General features: G+C 36.2%; 1 protein-coding gene across 1 annotated transcript in view; it reads right to left on the bottom strand.

Moving 5' to 3' along the window:
* The window catches only part of ALMS1 (ALMS1 centrosome and basal body associated protein), a 204,946-nt gene that overhangs the window by 117,284 nt on the left and 74,523 nt on the right, over positions 1 to 13,139 (bottom strand). The window contains exon 11 of the mRNA XM_053588296.1: positions 3,312 to 5,140. Coding sequence (XP_053444271.1) covers positions 3,312 to 5,140 — 1,829 coding nt within the window. The remainder of the gene's footprint in view (positions 1 to 3,311; positions 5,141 to 13,139) is intronic.

Below are 13,139 nucleotides of genomic sequence, written 5' to 3'. Positions count from 1 at the left end.
ACGAAGAATGTTACTTGGACAACAGGCACACTGATAGCCATGACTTAAACATTATAAAAGCTATCCATGTAACAAAAACATTTGTACCCTTAATATATTAAAATTAAAAAAAAAAACACTCATAAGTTCAACTAATGTAAATAAATAACGGAAGAAATAAATGAAGAAGGAACAATAGCTCTTCTTTATAGAAGAATTCCAACTAATGAATGTAGAAGAAAGACAAACACCATTACAACATGATAGTAATAGTTACCATAGACATTGACAAATGCTAAAATTAGCAGTCAAAGGTCAAACAGAAACAATATTTACACATAAACTAACAGAATCTCCCTCAAATATTTAGTATCTACAAAGGAAAAAGTGTAACTTTACATGGAGAATCCCAGCAGACATCACCTTAGCTAAATGATCAGGGTTGACATCATCAATAATGCATATCAACATAATGTGCTCCCTGTTGTGATGTATTGAGAATGCACAGCTTCAATCTAATCTTGAGACAACATCAGACAAAGCCAAATTGAAGGGCTCCCTTTTTTTTTGAGACAGAGTCTCACTATGTCACCCTGGGTAGAGTGCCGTACCATCACAATTCACAACAACCTCCAACTCTTGGGCTTAAGAGATTCTCTTGTCTCAGCCTCCCAAGTAGCTGGGACTACAGGTGCCTACCACAATGCCTGGCTATTTTTTGTTGTTGTTGCTGCTGTCGTTGTTTAGCAGGTCCCAGCTAGGTTTGAACCCGCCAGCCAGGGGTATGTGGCTGGTTCCCCAACCATTACGCTATGGATGCCAAGCCTGAAGGGCTTTCTTCAAAGTAACTGATCAGCACTTTTCAAAGTATCATGTCACGAAAGACAAAGAAAGACTGAGAAACTGTCACACACATTGGAGGAGATTAAAAAGACATAACAATTAAAATGCAAGATGAGATCCTAAGTTAGATCTGAAACAACAAAGGAAAACTCTGGTGAAACCTAAGCAGTCTAAACTTTACTTTTGCTAGTTTATACCAAGGATAATTTTTGATAAATGCTTTACAGTTACGATGCTACAGTAAGATGTAAACATAAAAAGAAGCTTCAGTAAATGATACATGGCAATGATAGATTTTTAAAACCCTGTGTAACTCCCAATCCCTGAGTGTCAGGATGGAATGGTTCATTTCTAATAAATAGAATGTGGGAGAGGTGATGAGATGTCACTTTTAACGTTAAGTTACAAAAAGACTGCAGCTTTTGTTTTGAGCATCCTTTCTTGCTCTCTCACTTGCTCACTCTGAGATATGCTTATATGTCGTAACTCATGTCTCTGGCCATAGCCATGTGAGCAAGCTTGGAAACAGACCCTCTGAAATTAGCCTACAGATGAGTGCAAGTTGCAGCCAATGCTTTGTTTACAATCTTGTCATAGAACCTAAGCCAGGAGTACCCTATATTTCTGACAGACATAAACTTCAGATATTGTTTATTGTTTTAAGTTGCTACATTTCAGAGTAGTGCAAGCAATGGATAACTAATACAGAAACTCTTTGTACTCTTTCTACCACTCCTCTGCAAATCTAAGATTATTTCAAAATAAAAATGTTTAAAAATATTTTATGCACACATACATGTTTTATACATGCATATACATACACACGTGTGTGTGTGTGTGTGTGTGTTTTGAATTATTTATGGACTCCAGAGTCAGACAAACCTAAATTGAAATGTCAATTCCAGTTCCAAACAGTCATGTAATTTTGGGCAAAACACATAATTTCTCTAAGTGTCAGGCTTTTAATAGCTAGAAACTGAGGTAATAATATTTACCTCTGATGATTGTATTAAGTATAAAATGATGTAAGGATCTATTAAAATGCCTGGCATTTAGTACATTCTGAATAAATGGGATTATTAGCTCATTTGTATAATAATTCATTATTTTCTTCTGATTCATAGCTTTATCTAATTTTCAAGAAATTCGGCTGAAAAGTTTAAATAATGTATATAAGTTCATCAATCTTTTAATTTCTTTTCAACATTTTTGAAAAAAAAAAATGTATCAGTACTGACCTCTATAATACCCCATTATTTATAATACTAAAACCAGAAATTGACCTTGGTTTTTTCGCCCCGATCCAATTCGCAGTCACTAACTTTTAGAGCTGTAAGTGACCTTTCAGCTTTTCAACTTTTTCCTTCCATCATCTCCCACATGAATGTCAAATATGTTATATAAGAACATGACTGGAAGAAAAGTTGAAAGTAGGGTTCAAGACTGTGAGAGACCATACTGTGTAGGGGAACAAGCTCTTGCTTTGATCAAACAGCCTGCATTTGAATATCCATCTTCTGCTTACAAACAGCATCATTTGGCATAAGTAACAACATTGGTGTCTCAGTTTCTCAGTGTGTAAAGAGGGATACCACCACCTACTTAATGGGACTTATGAAGTTATGAGGACTAAGATAGCACATGAGTCCCTTACTGCCATGACTACTACCACATCTGGATGCTGAATAAATACTTTTTCCCTTCTTTTTTTCTAAGCCTAGTGATTCCACTGTGATGTGATGCCTTCTTGACAATAAGGAAGAAACATTAAACACATAAGTAATTTTGTTTTATCATGTTGTAAGAGACTTAGTAAGGTAAAACAATTAAGGACAACATACTAAAATTAAGCCAAATAACATAAATCTAATGCATTTATCCTTGAATTCAGTTTCCTTTCCTACAATATATTGTAAGATGGGGCATCACATCAGGGAGCACATTGTGCTGATATGCTTTACTGATGATGTTAATCACTTAGTTAAAGTGCTATCTGCCAGGATTCTCCACTGTAAAACTCTTTTTTTTTCCTTTTTAAGTACTAAATATTTGGGTGAAATCATGAAATAGAACCAGGGATCGAGAGAAGGGTAGAAAGAGAGGGATTGGGAGAGACAGAAACAGCCAAATAGAGAGAACATGCATGTGCACAAGCTCCCAAAGGAGATCTTCAGCCTACGTCCAACACTATAAATAAGGAATCAGTGATTATACCATTGGATAATCAAAGACTCTTCTCAGAGGAATTCAAGTTTTTAAATACTTAATGTTAAGCCTTGCTGATAGCTCTTTGAAAGTTTAAATACATTACTTTCACAAAGTCTCTCTTACATATTTACTTCTTTAAAGACTTCTAGCAGATTAGTCAGATAAAATCTCCCCTCAGAGAAATCACATTACCTTTCCCCCAAGTACTTCATCCGCTTAAAGCATTTTAAATCCTTTATCACAAATTCCATCAGCTTTCTTGTTACCACAATGAGACTCACCGATCTGCAGATATCGGAGTCCCCTCTGGATTGGAAAATCCTTCCAAATCTGAAATGTTCACTTGTATTTGCTTTGAGGTTACTATCTGTCTATTCTGAGAAGGTATGATTTTCAAGTCCTGAGTAACATTATTACTATCTGGAAGAGAAGACTGTACGACATGGAAGTCCAGTGGAGATTTAGGTCCTAGAAAACCTAAAGATTCTTGATCCTGTTCTATAGGTTTACTGGTCAATAATCTGGAGGTTGGTTCCAGTGATCTTGAAGATACCGTTTGTAGGTCAAAGTTAAACTCACTATCCATCCTCGTTTTAGAAGCAGCATCCAATGAATGAAATCTTTTACCTAAGGTTCCACTATCCAACTTGGAAGGTGTCTTGGGACAAAGAGTTATACGAACACAAGAAAGTGCTTTTCTACTTGAAGGTGGAGTAGATGCAGATGTTGTTAATGTACCGTGATTCGGGGCCGACTGGGAAACATTATTGAACTTAGTTTCAACGTTTACCATACTAGAAATATGTGATTTAGGCTTATTCTTTTCTACTATACAATCCTGACTTTGAGGAAGGGGTAAATTGTGTTTTCTCATGTGGTCATCTATACCTGGGGCTTTGTCTTGATGTTGTTCAAGAAAAATGTGAGAAGGAAGGTCTGAAGCTACATAATCCTGACCTTGAGGGAGGGGAGAGTATTTTTCTCTCATGTGATCATCTACATGTGGGGCTGTACTTTGTTCATAAAGTTCTCGTTGTTCAAGAAAAACACAAGAAGAAAAGATCGGAGCTATATAATCCTGATGTTGAGGAGGGGAAGAATGGTGTTTTCTCACATGGTGATCTGCATATGAGGCTTTGCTTTGTTCAAAGAGTTCCTGCTGTTCAAGAAAAATGCAAGAAGAAAGATCTGGATTTATAGTTACATTCTTCTCTTTTACTCCTAGGGTGGAACTTGGTCTGCTCATGCTAATGAGGGTATGGTTATTAGAAAATTGAATTTCCTTAAAATTGCTACAATTTGCACTGGTACTGGGTTCAGAATGACTGCCTTTAAAATCTGATCTTTCTAAGAGTTTTTCTTCTTGATGAGAATGCTCAAAATCAACAGATAATTTTTGGCTTTTCCTATTACCTTCTGCTAAAATAGTCACATATTTATCTGGTGAATGACTATGCATTTTAAATGATGAAGGGGAAGAGGCTTTCTGACTTAGATCTCTAGGAGGATTTTGCTCTTCAGTAAAATGAGACTTAAATACTCCCACAGATGCTCCAGTACACTGGCTACCTTCCGTAACACCAACCTTTAACATAGAGGAATCTGAAATGCATTTAGAATGTCGGTGAGATGAAAAAGTGATGGAGGTAGTAAACTGTTTCGTGGGTTCTAGGGGTGGCATTTGTGATGAAGAATGAAAATCCACTTCTTTAGGTGGCACAAAAGCAGGTTCTACTAACTCTGGCAACCAAGGATTCATCTTTTCATGGAAAGGCATTTGAAGACCCTTGCTAATTTTGAAGTCATCAGATAAAAAGTCTTGCAGTGGGGAATGACTTTGTAACTGCAAGGAATTCCACACTTTGAAATGGGGATTGTTCCGGTCTAGGGATGTGGAAAGGTTGATGTGCCTATCTTTCCATGATGATGGGCTCCGCCGTCCTCTAATCATCTCTGAGGGCTCAGCAGATCTGAAAACACAAGTGCGGCCATCCAATTGTGGTTGTTCAGCAGTTAAAGTCCTGAAACATCCTTTTTCATGGCTCTCAATAATAATGTGACTACATACAGCTTCCGGGTTGCTTTCTATTCCCCGTGGACTCTGTAAACCCTAGAAGACATAAACAGGTTCTTACTTGAAATAGCATAAATATTATATAAAAATCAGTTTTATATCAAGGTTAAGATTAAGCATGAAGGTCATATCATTCTTTTATAATAAAAAAAAAGTTCAAAGAACACAGCAAGAAGAAGTTAACTATAGAATAAAAATGGCTCATGATAATTAAAACCAATCAGGGAGTTCTAAACATTTTCCATTAAAAGAAACAGAACAAAGAATATTGTTATCCATCAGAATACATTCTCACCCTTCTTCACTCACCCAAACCCTTGCTGGCCACATAGCCACCAACAGAGATATTTCCTGTTTCTTTCATAGCTAGTTATGATCATACAACTAGGTTTAGGCCAATGGAATACTTGCATGAGCAAAACCATTGTTAAGTATGACTTCTGCTTCCTATCCTTAAACTCAAGTTCCTGACCTTCATTACCACTACCATTAGCATTATACTTGCCTGCTGAAATGGTGATGCCTGGAACAAGCTCAGAAGCCAAGTAAAAGGATGGCTCAGTCGCCTAGCTACTGTGGGTACTTGATGACCTCAAGAAACAGAGCTCACTCTACTACTCCAGACCATGACATGAAAGAAAAATAAAATTCTACCTTATTTAAGATACTGTATTTCTGGCTCTCTATTTCAGAGGCTTGACTTACATCCTAATAAAACCCCTAAAACCAGAGGAAAAAACTAGTATCTTTTCCCGGGTTATAGGATGAGTATCAAAAGCTACCATAAATATAAAAGTTCCTTAAGATTTTTGCATTGCACCTAAAAAGTCACTGCAATTTATCATTCTACTTAATGATACAGCAATATCTGATTTCATATGAAAATATTTTAAATCATGCTACATTTTCCTACATGATAGAGTAGATAAATTTACTTTTCCCTATTTCTCCTGCTAAGTAGAATTAAACTACCTGGACATTATATATAAAACAAATGTAAGAAGATTCTGAAAGATGTAGAGAAGAAGGCAGATAGCTATGGATCTAGGAACCTGAGGAATAATAAAGTGGTAAGTTCTTTGGGTTTTCTTTTTGTCTCACATATACAGACTTGAAGCTAAAGAAGCCAACAAGCCATGAACAATAAGTATAGACAAAAGCCCTAATAAAAATTTGCTATCACTTGCTAAAAATGCAGTTAAGGGTGCATCCTAGAAAGGCAGAAAACTTTTAGATAATATATTATCTGCTCCAGCCAACCACCACAGGAAAAACTATAGCCCCACCACCACCACACCTACACTAGGCAAAGGCCATACACAGAGACTACTCTTGGTGCAAATTATAATGATGCATCCCAACGGGCAGGCCAGGGTGCTATGGAAAAGGCCAAATAGGAGCCCAGGATTTACTTCCAACCCTGCTGGCTGACAATGACCCTCTGGTAGAGTGAAGACTTTCACACCTATCCAGCAAAATGAGGTGCCCCTCTCTCTCCCAGCTACAGGTTGAAAGATAAAATATGCAAATCTCATATCCAATAAAGAACATATACATGTATCTAACATATACACATATAAAGTACTCAAAACTAAAATAAAATTAGAAAATTGGCAGAAGACATAGACATTTCACTAAATGGGATTCAAAGATAAGAAATAAAGGTATTTCAACATCAAAGATCATTAAGGAAATGCAAATTAAAACCAAAATAAGATACCACTACTTCCCTATTAGAATGCGTAAAACAAAAAAATAGTGACCATATCAAATATGGAGCAAATGGATTGTTTCATACATTGCTGGTGGGAATGAAAAATGGTACTACCACCCTGGAAAATGGTGTGGCTGTCTTTCAAAACACTAAACATGGGCTGGGGCACAGTGGCTCATGCCTATAGTCCCAGGACTTTAGGAGGTTGAGGCAGGAGGAAACAAATACCCTAACTGGAGAAAAATAAACTTATTCTAGCCTCTCAAAACTGGCCATGATTAGGGCGGCGCCTGTGGCTCAATGGAGTAGGGCGCCGGCCCTATATGCCAGAGGTGTTGGGTTCAAACCCAGCTCCAGCCAAAAACTGCAAAAAAACTGGGCATGATTAGACTTATGTTCATCCCAAAATTTATTTCTCCTCCTCCTTTCCAACAATCCGTGTCTTACATTTTTTGGAATACTTCATGCTCTTCCTCCTCCCCATCACATCTTTCAAGTTTTCATAATAATTATAAACATCTTTCACAAAAATCTTCCATCAAAAACTTCTCATAGCATTTAATATATGCCAAGTAAATTTTACTATTTTCACAATCACTAGATACATAACAGGCTCTTAAAAGCCATTTGGCTAACAAAATGCAACATCTTTTTTGTGATAAAAATTTCTCTGCAGGCGGCGCCTGTGGCTCAGTCGGTAAGGCGCCGGCCCCATATACCAAGGGTGGCGGGTTCAAACCCGGCCCCGGCCAAACTGCAACCAAAAAATAGCCGGGTGTTGTGGTGGGCGCCTGTGGTCCCAGCTGCTCGGGAGGCTGAGGCAAGAGAATCACTTAAGCCCAGGAATTGGAGGTTGCTGTGAGCTGTGTGAGGCCACGGCACTCTACTGAAGACCATAAAGTGAGACTCTGTCTCTACAAAAAAAAGAAAAAAAAAATTTCTCTGCAAACTAGGAAGGGAAGGGACTTCCTTAACCAGATGAAAAGCATCTATGAAAGACACACAAAGCAAATGACTAGATGCTTTCCCTCTAGGATCAAGAACAAGACAGGTACATCCCTTCATAACTCTTCTATTCAACATCATACTGAAGGGTTTAGCCAAGGCAATTAAGAAATTTTTTTAAGTATAGATTGGAAAGGAAGAAGTAAAACTATCTCTATTTGTGAATGACATGAACTTTTTTTTTTTTTTTTTGAGATAGTCTCACTTTCTTGCCCTGGGTAGAGTGCCATGGAGTCATTGCTCACAGTAACCTCATACTCGGGCTCAAGTGATTCTCTTGCCTCAGCTTCTCAAGTAGCTGAAACTAGAGGCACCCACCACAACACCTGGCTAGTTTTTAGAGATCGGGTCTTGTTCTTGCTCAGGCTGGTCTCGAACTCCTGAGCTCAAAGAATCAACCCACCTCAGCCTCCCAGAGTGCTAGGATTACAGGTCTGAGCCACTTTACCTGTCTTATGGCATGAACTTTTTACAGAAACTTCGAAGGAAACCACACAAAACCAACTAAGACTAATAAGTTCAGCAAAGTTACAGGATGCTGGCCCAATATATAAAAAACCAATTATATTTCAGTACACTGGCAATTAACAATCCAAAAATGAAATTAATCAATTCCATTTATTAAATTAATAGCATGAAAAAGAATAAAATACTTCAGAATATATTTAAGAAAATAAATATATGTCTAGCACACAGTGTTTTGTAAAACTGGCCCATGTTTATGGATTAAATGATTAAAACTTCCAGCGGCACCCGTAGTTCAGTGAGTAGAGCGCTGGCCACATACACGGAGGTTGCCAGGTTTGAACCTGGCCAGGACCAGCTAAAAAAATCAACCATGACAACTGTAACAACAACAACAAAAAAAATAGCTGGGCGTTGTGGTGGGTGCCTGTAGTCCCAGATACTTGGAAGGCTGAGCCAAGAGAATCACTTACGCCCAAGAATTTGAGGTTGCCATGAGCTGTGACATCACAGCACCTACCCAGGGCTAAATCTTGAGACTGTCTCAAAAAAAGAAAAAAAAAAGATTAATACTTTCTATATTAATCTACAAATTCAATTTAACTCCTGTTAAAATCTCAGCTAGCTTTTTCTTTTACAAAATTGATAAGCAGATTCTAAAATTCATAAAGAAATTGAAATTCAAGGGACCCAGAATAGTCAAAATAATCTTGAAAATAAGCTTTTTCTTTTACAAAATTGATAAGCAGATTCTAAAATTCATAAAGAAATTGAAATTCAAGAGACCCAGAAGAGTCAAAATAATCTTGAAAATGATAAAGTTAGAGGTCTTAGACCTTTCAATTTCAAAAATTACTTCTAAGATACAGTAATCAAAACGGTGGCACTAGCACAAGGACAAACTTGCAGATCAATGGAACAGAACTGACAGTCCAAAAGTAACAATAACATTTATAGTAAATTGATCTTTGACAAAGAGGCCAAGAAAATACAAAAGAGAAAGAACAGTCTTTTCAACAGTGCTGAGACAGCAGAATGTTTACAGGCAAAGAATGAATTTGCATGCCATACATAAAAATGGACTCAAAGGAGACAGGCAACAAAAGTAAAGATAAATTGAACTAAATAAAAATTAAAAACTTTGGTGCATCAAAGGACATAATCAACAGAATAAAAACGCAACCTGTGGAATTGGAGAAATTATTTTCAAATCACGTACCTTAGAAACTGTGACTTTAGGTGAAACAAAGTACTGTATATGCATAGAACTTAATGTTTGTTTATATCAATTAAACCATAATAAAACTGGTTTTTTAATTTCCCAGGACCTATTGACATTAAATGAGGACTTACTGTATCTGATATGGGGTTAATATCCATAATATATAAAGAATCCCTACAACACTACAAGAAAAATAAAAGAAACAACCTGATTTAAAGACAGGCAAAAAACTTGACTAGGCATTTCTCTAAAAAAGATATACAATGGCTAACAAACTATGAAAAGAAGCTCATCAAGAAAATGCAAATCAACATTCCAATGAGATAGAATCTCAGACCTATTAGGAAGGCCATTACATATATTTTTAAAAATCAGAAAATAGTGTTAGTGAGATAAGGAGAAATTAGACCCCTGTTATACTGTTGGTGGAAAGTTAAACATAACAGCCTCAGTGGAAAACAGTACGGAGCTTTCTCAAAAACCTAAAAGAGAACGACCATATGATCTAGCAACAGATTGAGTCTATCCCCAAAAGAAGTAAAAGCAGGATCTTAAAGAGATAAATATAACAACCATGCCCATAGCAGCATTATTCACAGCAGTCAAATGGCACACGCCAAGTCAAGTACACATCAACAGAAGAATGGATAAATAAAATGTGGCATACACATACAATGGAACAATACAGTCTTAAAAAGAAATTCTGACATGTGCTAGAACGTGGATTTCATAGATATAATAACTGAACGAAATAAAGTTGTTCATTTATTTCATTCAGTTGAAATGAATGAAATTTCATAATTATAAAAAAGCCAGTAAAGAAAAGACAGATACTATATGATTCCACTAGTATGAGGTACCTAGAATATTCAATTCATAGCAACAGAAGTAGAATGGTATTTGCTAGGGGCTGAGGGGAAAGGGAGAATGGGGTGTTGTTGTTTGATGGATATACAGTTTCAGCTTTGCAAGATGAAAAAGAGTTCTGGAGACTGGATGAAAAACAGTCTGAATGTACACAACACTACTAAATTGTACACTTAAAATGATTAAAATGTTAAATTTTAAGTTATGTACATTTTACTACAATTTTAAAAAATAAAATAAAAATCGTGATTACCACAAAGGAATCAGAAACCTACACTAAAACTAAATCTATTTGATAAAAATGCTAAATCTTTGTGACCCTGGGTTATGCAATGATTTCTTAGACATGAAAGCAAAAGCATAAGCAATAAAAGAAAAGTCTGGTAAGATAAACTTCTTCAAAATTACAAACTTTTGTGTTTCAAATGTCATGATGAAGAAAGTTAAAAGACAACCCACAGAATCAGAAAAAATATTAAGCCATATACCTGCTAAAGGTCTAATATCCACAACGTAAAAAGAATGCCTACAATAAAAATAAAAATTTGTAAATGGGCCAAGAATTTTAACAGACATTTCTCTAAAGAAGATAAATGACCAATAAGTACATCAAAAGATGTTCAATGCCATTTGTCAGCAGAAGAAAATAAACAAAAAACACAATGAATACTACTTCACACTCACCAGAATGGCTATAATCAAAAAAATACAGAAAATAACAAATATTGGAAAGGATTTGAAGAAATTGGAACCCTTATATGACACACTGCTCATGAGAATGTAAAATAATGCAGCTACATCCAAAACTAGTTTAGCAGTCCCTCAACATATTAAACGTAGAGTTCCCACATATCCCAGCAATTCCACTCCTAGGCATATACCCAAGAGAAATGAAATATGTCCACTCAAAACACATATATTTATGTTCCTAGCAACACTATTCACAATAGCCAGAAAGTGGAAAACACAAATGTTTTATCAACTAATGAGTGGATAAACAAAATATGGTATAGCCATACAATGGAATATCATTTGGCAATGAAAAGGAATGAGGAAGTACTGATTCATGCTGCAACATAAGATGACAGCCCTTGAAAACACTACTATAAGGAAAAAAGGCAGTTACAAAAAAAAAGAAAAACCAAAATACGCTATGTTTACTTTTATATAAAATGTCCAGAATAGGCCAATTCATAGGGGAAAAAAGTGGATTAGTGGTTGCATAGAGTTAGGAAATGGGGGAAAAGGGAGAATGACAAAAAGTTCTAAAATAAGATTATTGTACAATTCTGCAAATTAAAAACCATTGAAATTAAAAACACTTTAAATGAGCAAATCTTATGGTAGGTACAGTAAATTTAACCGAGATAGAGCTAATATGAGGGACTTCTAGCTCCAAAATGGCAGTACAAAAGCAAGCTGACTTCTCCCCCTAACCCACCAACAAAAAAATAAAATAAAATAAATCAATACCAAGATCCACACCAGCAACAACCGAGAGCTCAAATATGTGGATGCAATAGCTCCCAGAGTCACAGAGAAATGGAAAAACTCCAAGCAGGTGGTAGGAGACTTCAACATTCATGATGCCCCTTCCCCCCATTCTTCTAGACACCAAGTGCATGGAAAATCTCCCCTTAACTTGTCATTTCTGCAGAGATAAAGTGAAACTGAAGTGGTCAACCAGCTTCCCAACCTTCTTGGGTTCCCTAGCAGGAGACGTGACCTTGGCTTATGCCATGGAAAGTATCATGACTGCCTGGAGAGAAAAATATCCCTGAGGACAGGTAGAGACAAATGCTAGAGGCATCTACCATCCTCAGTTCTGAAAACTTTGCTCTATAACTCAGCCAAAAGAGACATGCTGACTCAGAGTGGCTATAGGAGGAATGATCCTTTGAGATCTCCCACATTTGGGACAGGCAGCACACTAACCATTTACTAGAGCTGAGGTAAAGCTGAGCTTAAATTACCAACCAGAGAGGAAAGGAGAGAGGAAAAGGAGGCTGAAATCTTTTCCAAAATTGAGATAAGCTAAATAACTAAGCTATATCACTAAAGAGTAGTTTTCTAAGAAAAATCTGTATGAATCAGGCCATAAAATCCACACATGATAGCTCTGTCAACTCTTATAGGATCATCAATTATAGTAATTATAGGATCAACTCTTATAGGATCAATTATAGCAACCAGTTATTGAACATTAACTAGGTATCACATGCACTATAAAATAACAGACATTTGCACTAATTGAGCAATGTGATACCTAGTTAATTGTACTAATTGTACTAAGCATTTATAGGAATTATCTCATATAATCCATATCCAAACGCTGTAACATATTTATTATCATACCCTATTACTATTCATAATAGTAGACCAAATGCCTTATCCAAAGGAGAAAGGATAAACTGTGATATATTCAGACACTGGAATACTATACTGTAATAATGAATAAACTGAAACTATACAGATCTAGATATAAGAATCTCAAAAACCTAAGACCACGTGAAAAAAATTAATTCTCAAAAGAATATATACCATATTGATTCCATCCATGAGAGTTCAAGACCACACTGAAGGGCAGGGAAATCAATACATGTTAATATAAGAAGTAAAAAAGAAAGGCACACAAACTAAAGGGAAGGGACACACGATTTCAACAATATTTATAATGCTCTATTTCTCAAGCTGGATAGCTAATATACAGAAATCATTTTTGCTTGCCTTTATTCTTGTAAAGCTATTATAGCTCTGTATTC

Source organism: Nycticebus coucang, chromosome 4 (genome assembly GCF_027406575.1).
Source record: "Nycticebus coucang isolate mNycCou1 chromosome 4, mNycCou1.pri, whole genome shotgun sequence".
Lineage (NCBI taxonomy): Eukaryota > Metazoa > Chordata > Mammalia > Primates > Lorisidae > Nycticebus > Nycticebus coucang.
This window is presented reverse-complemented; position numbering and strand designations above follow the sequence as displayed.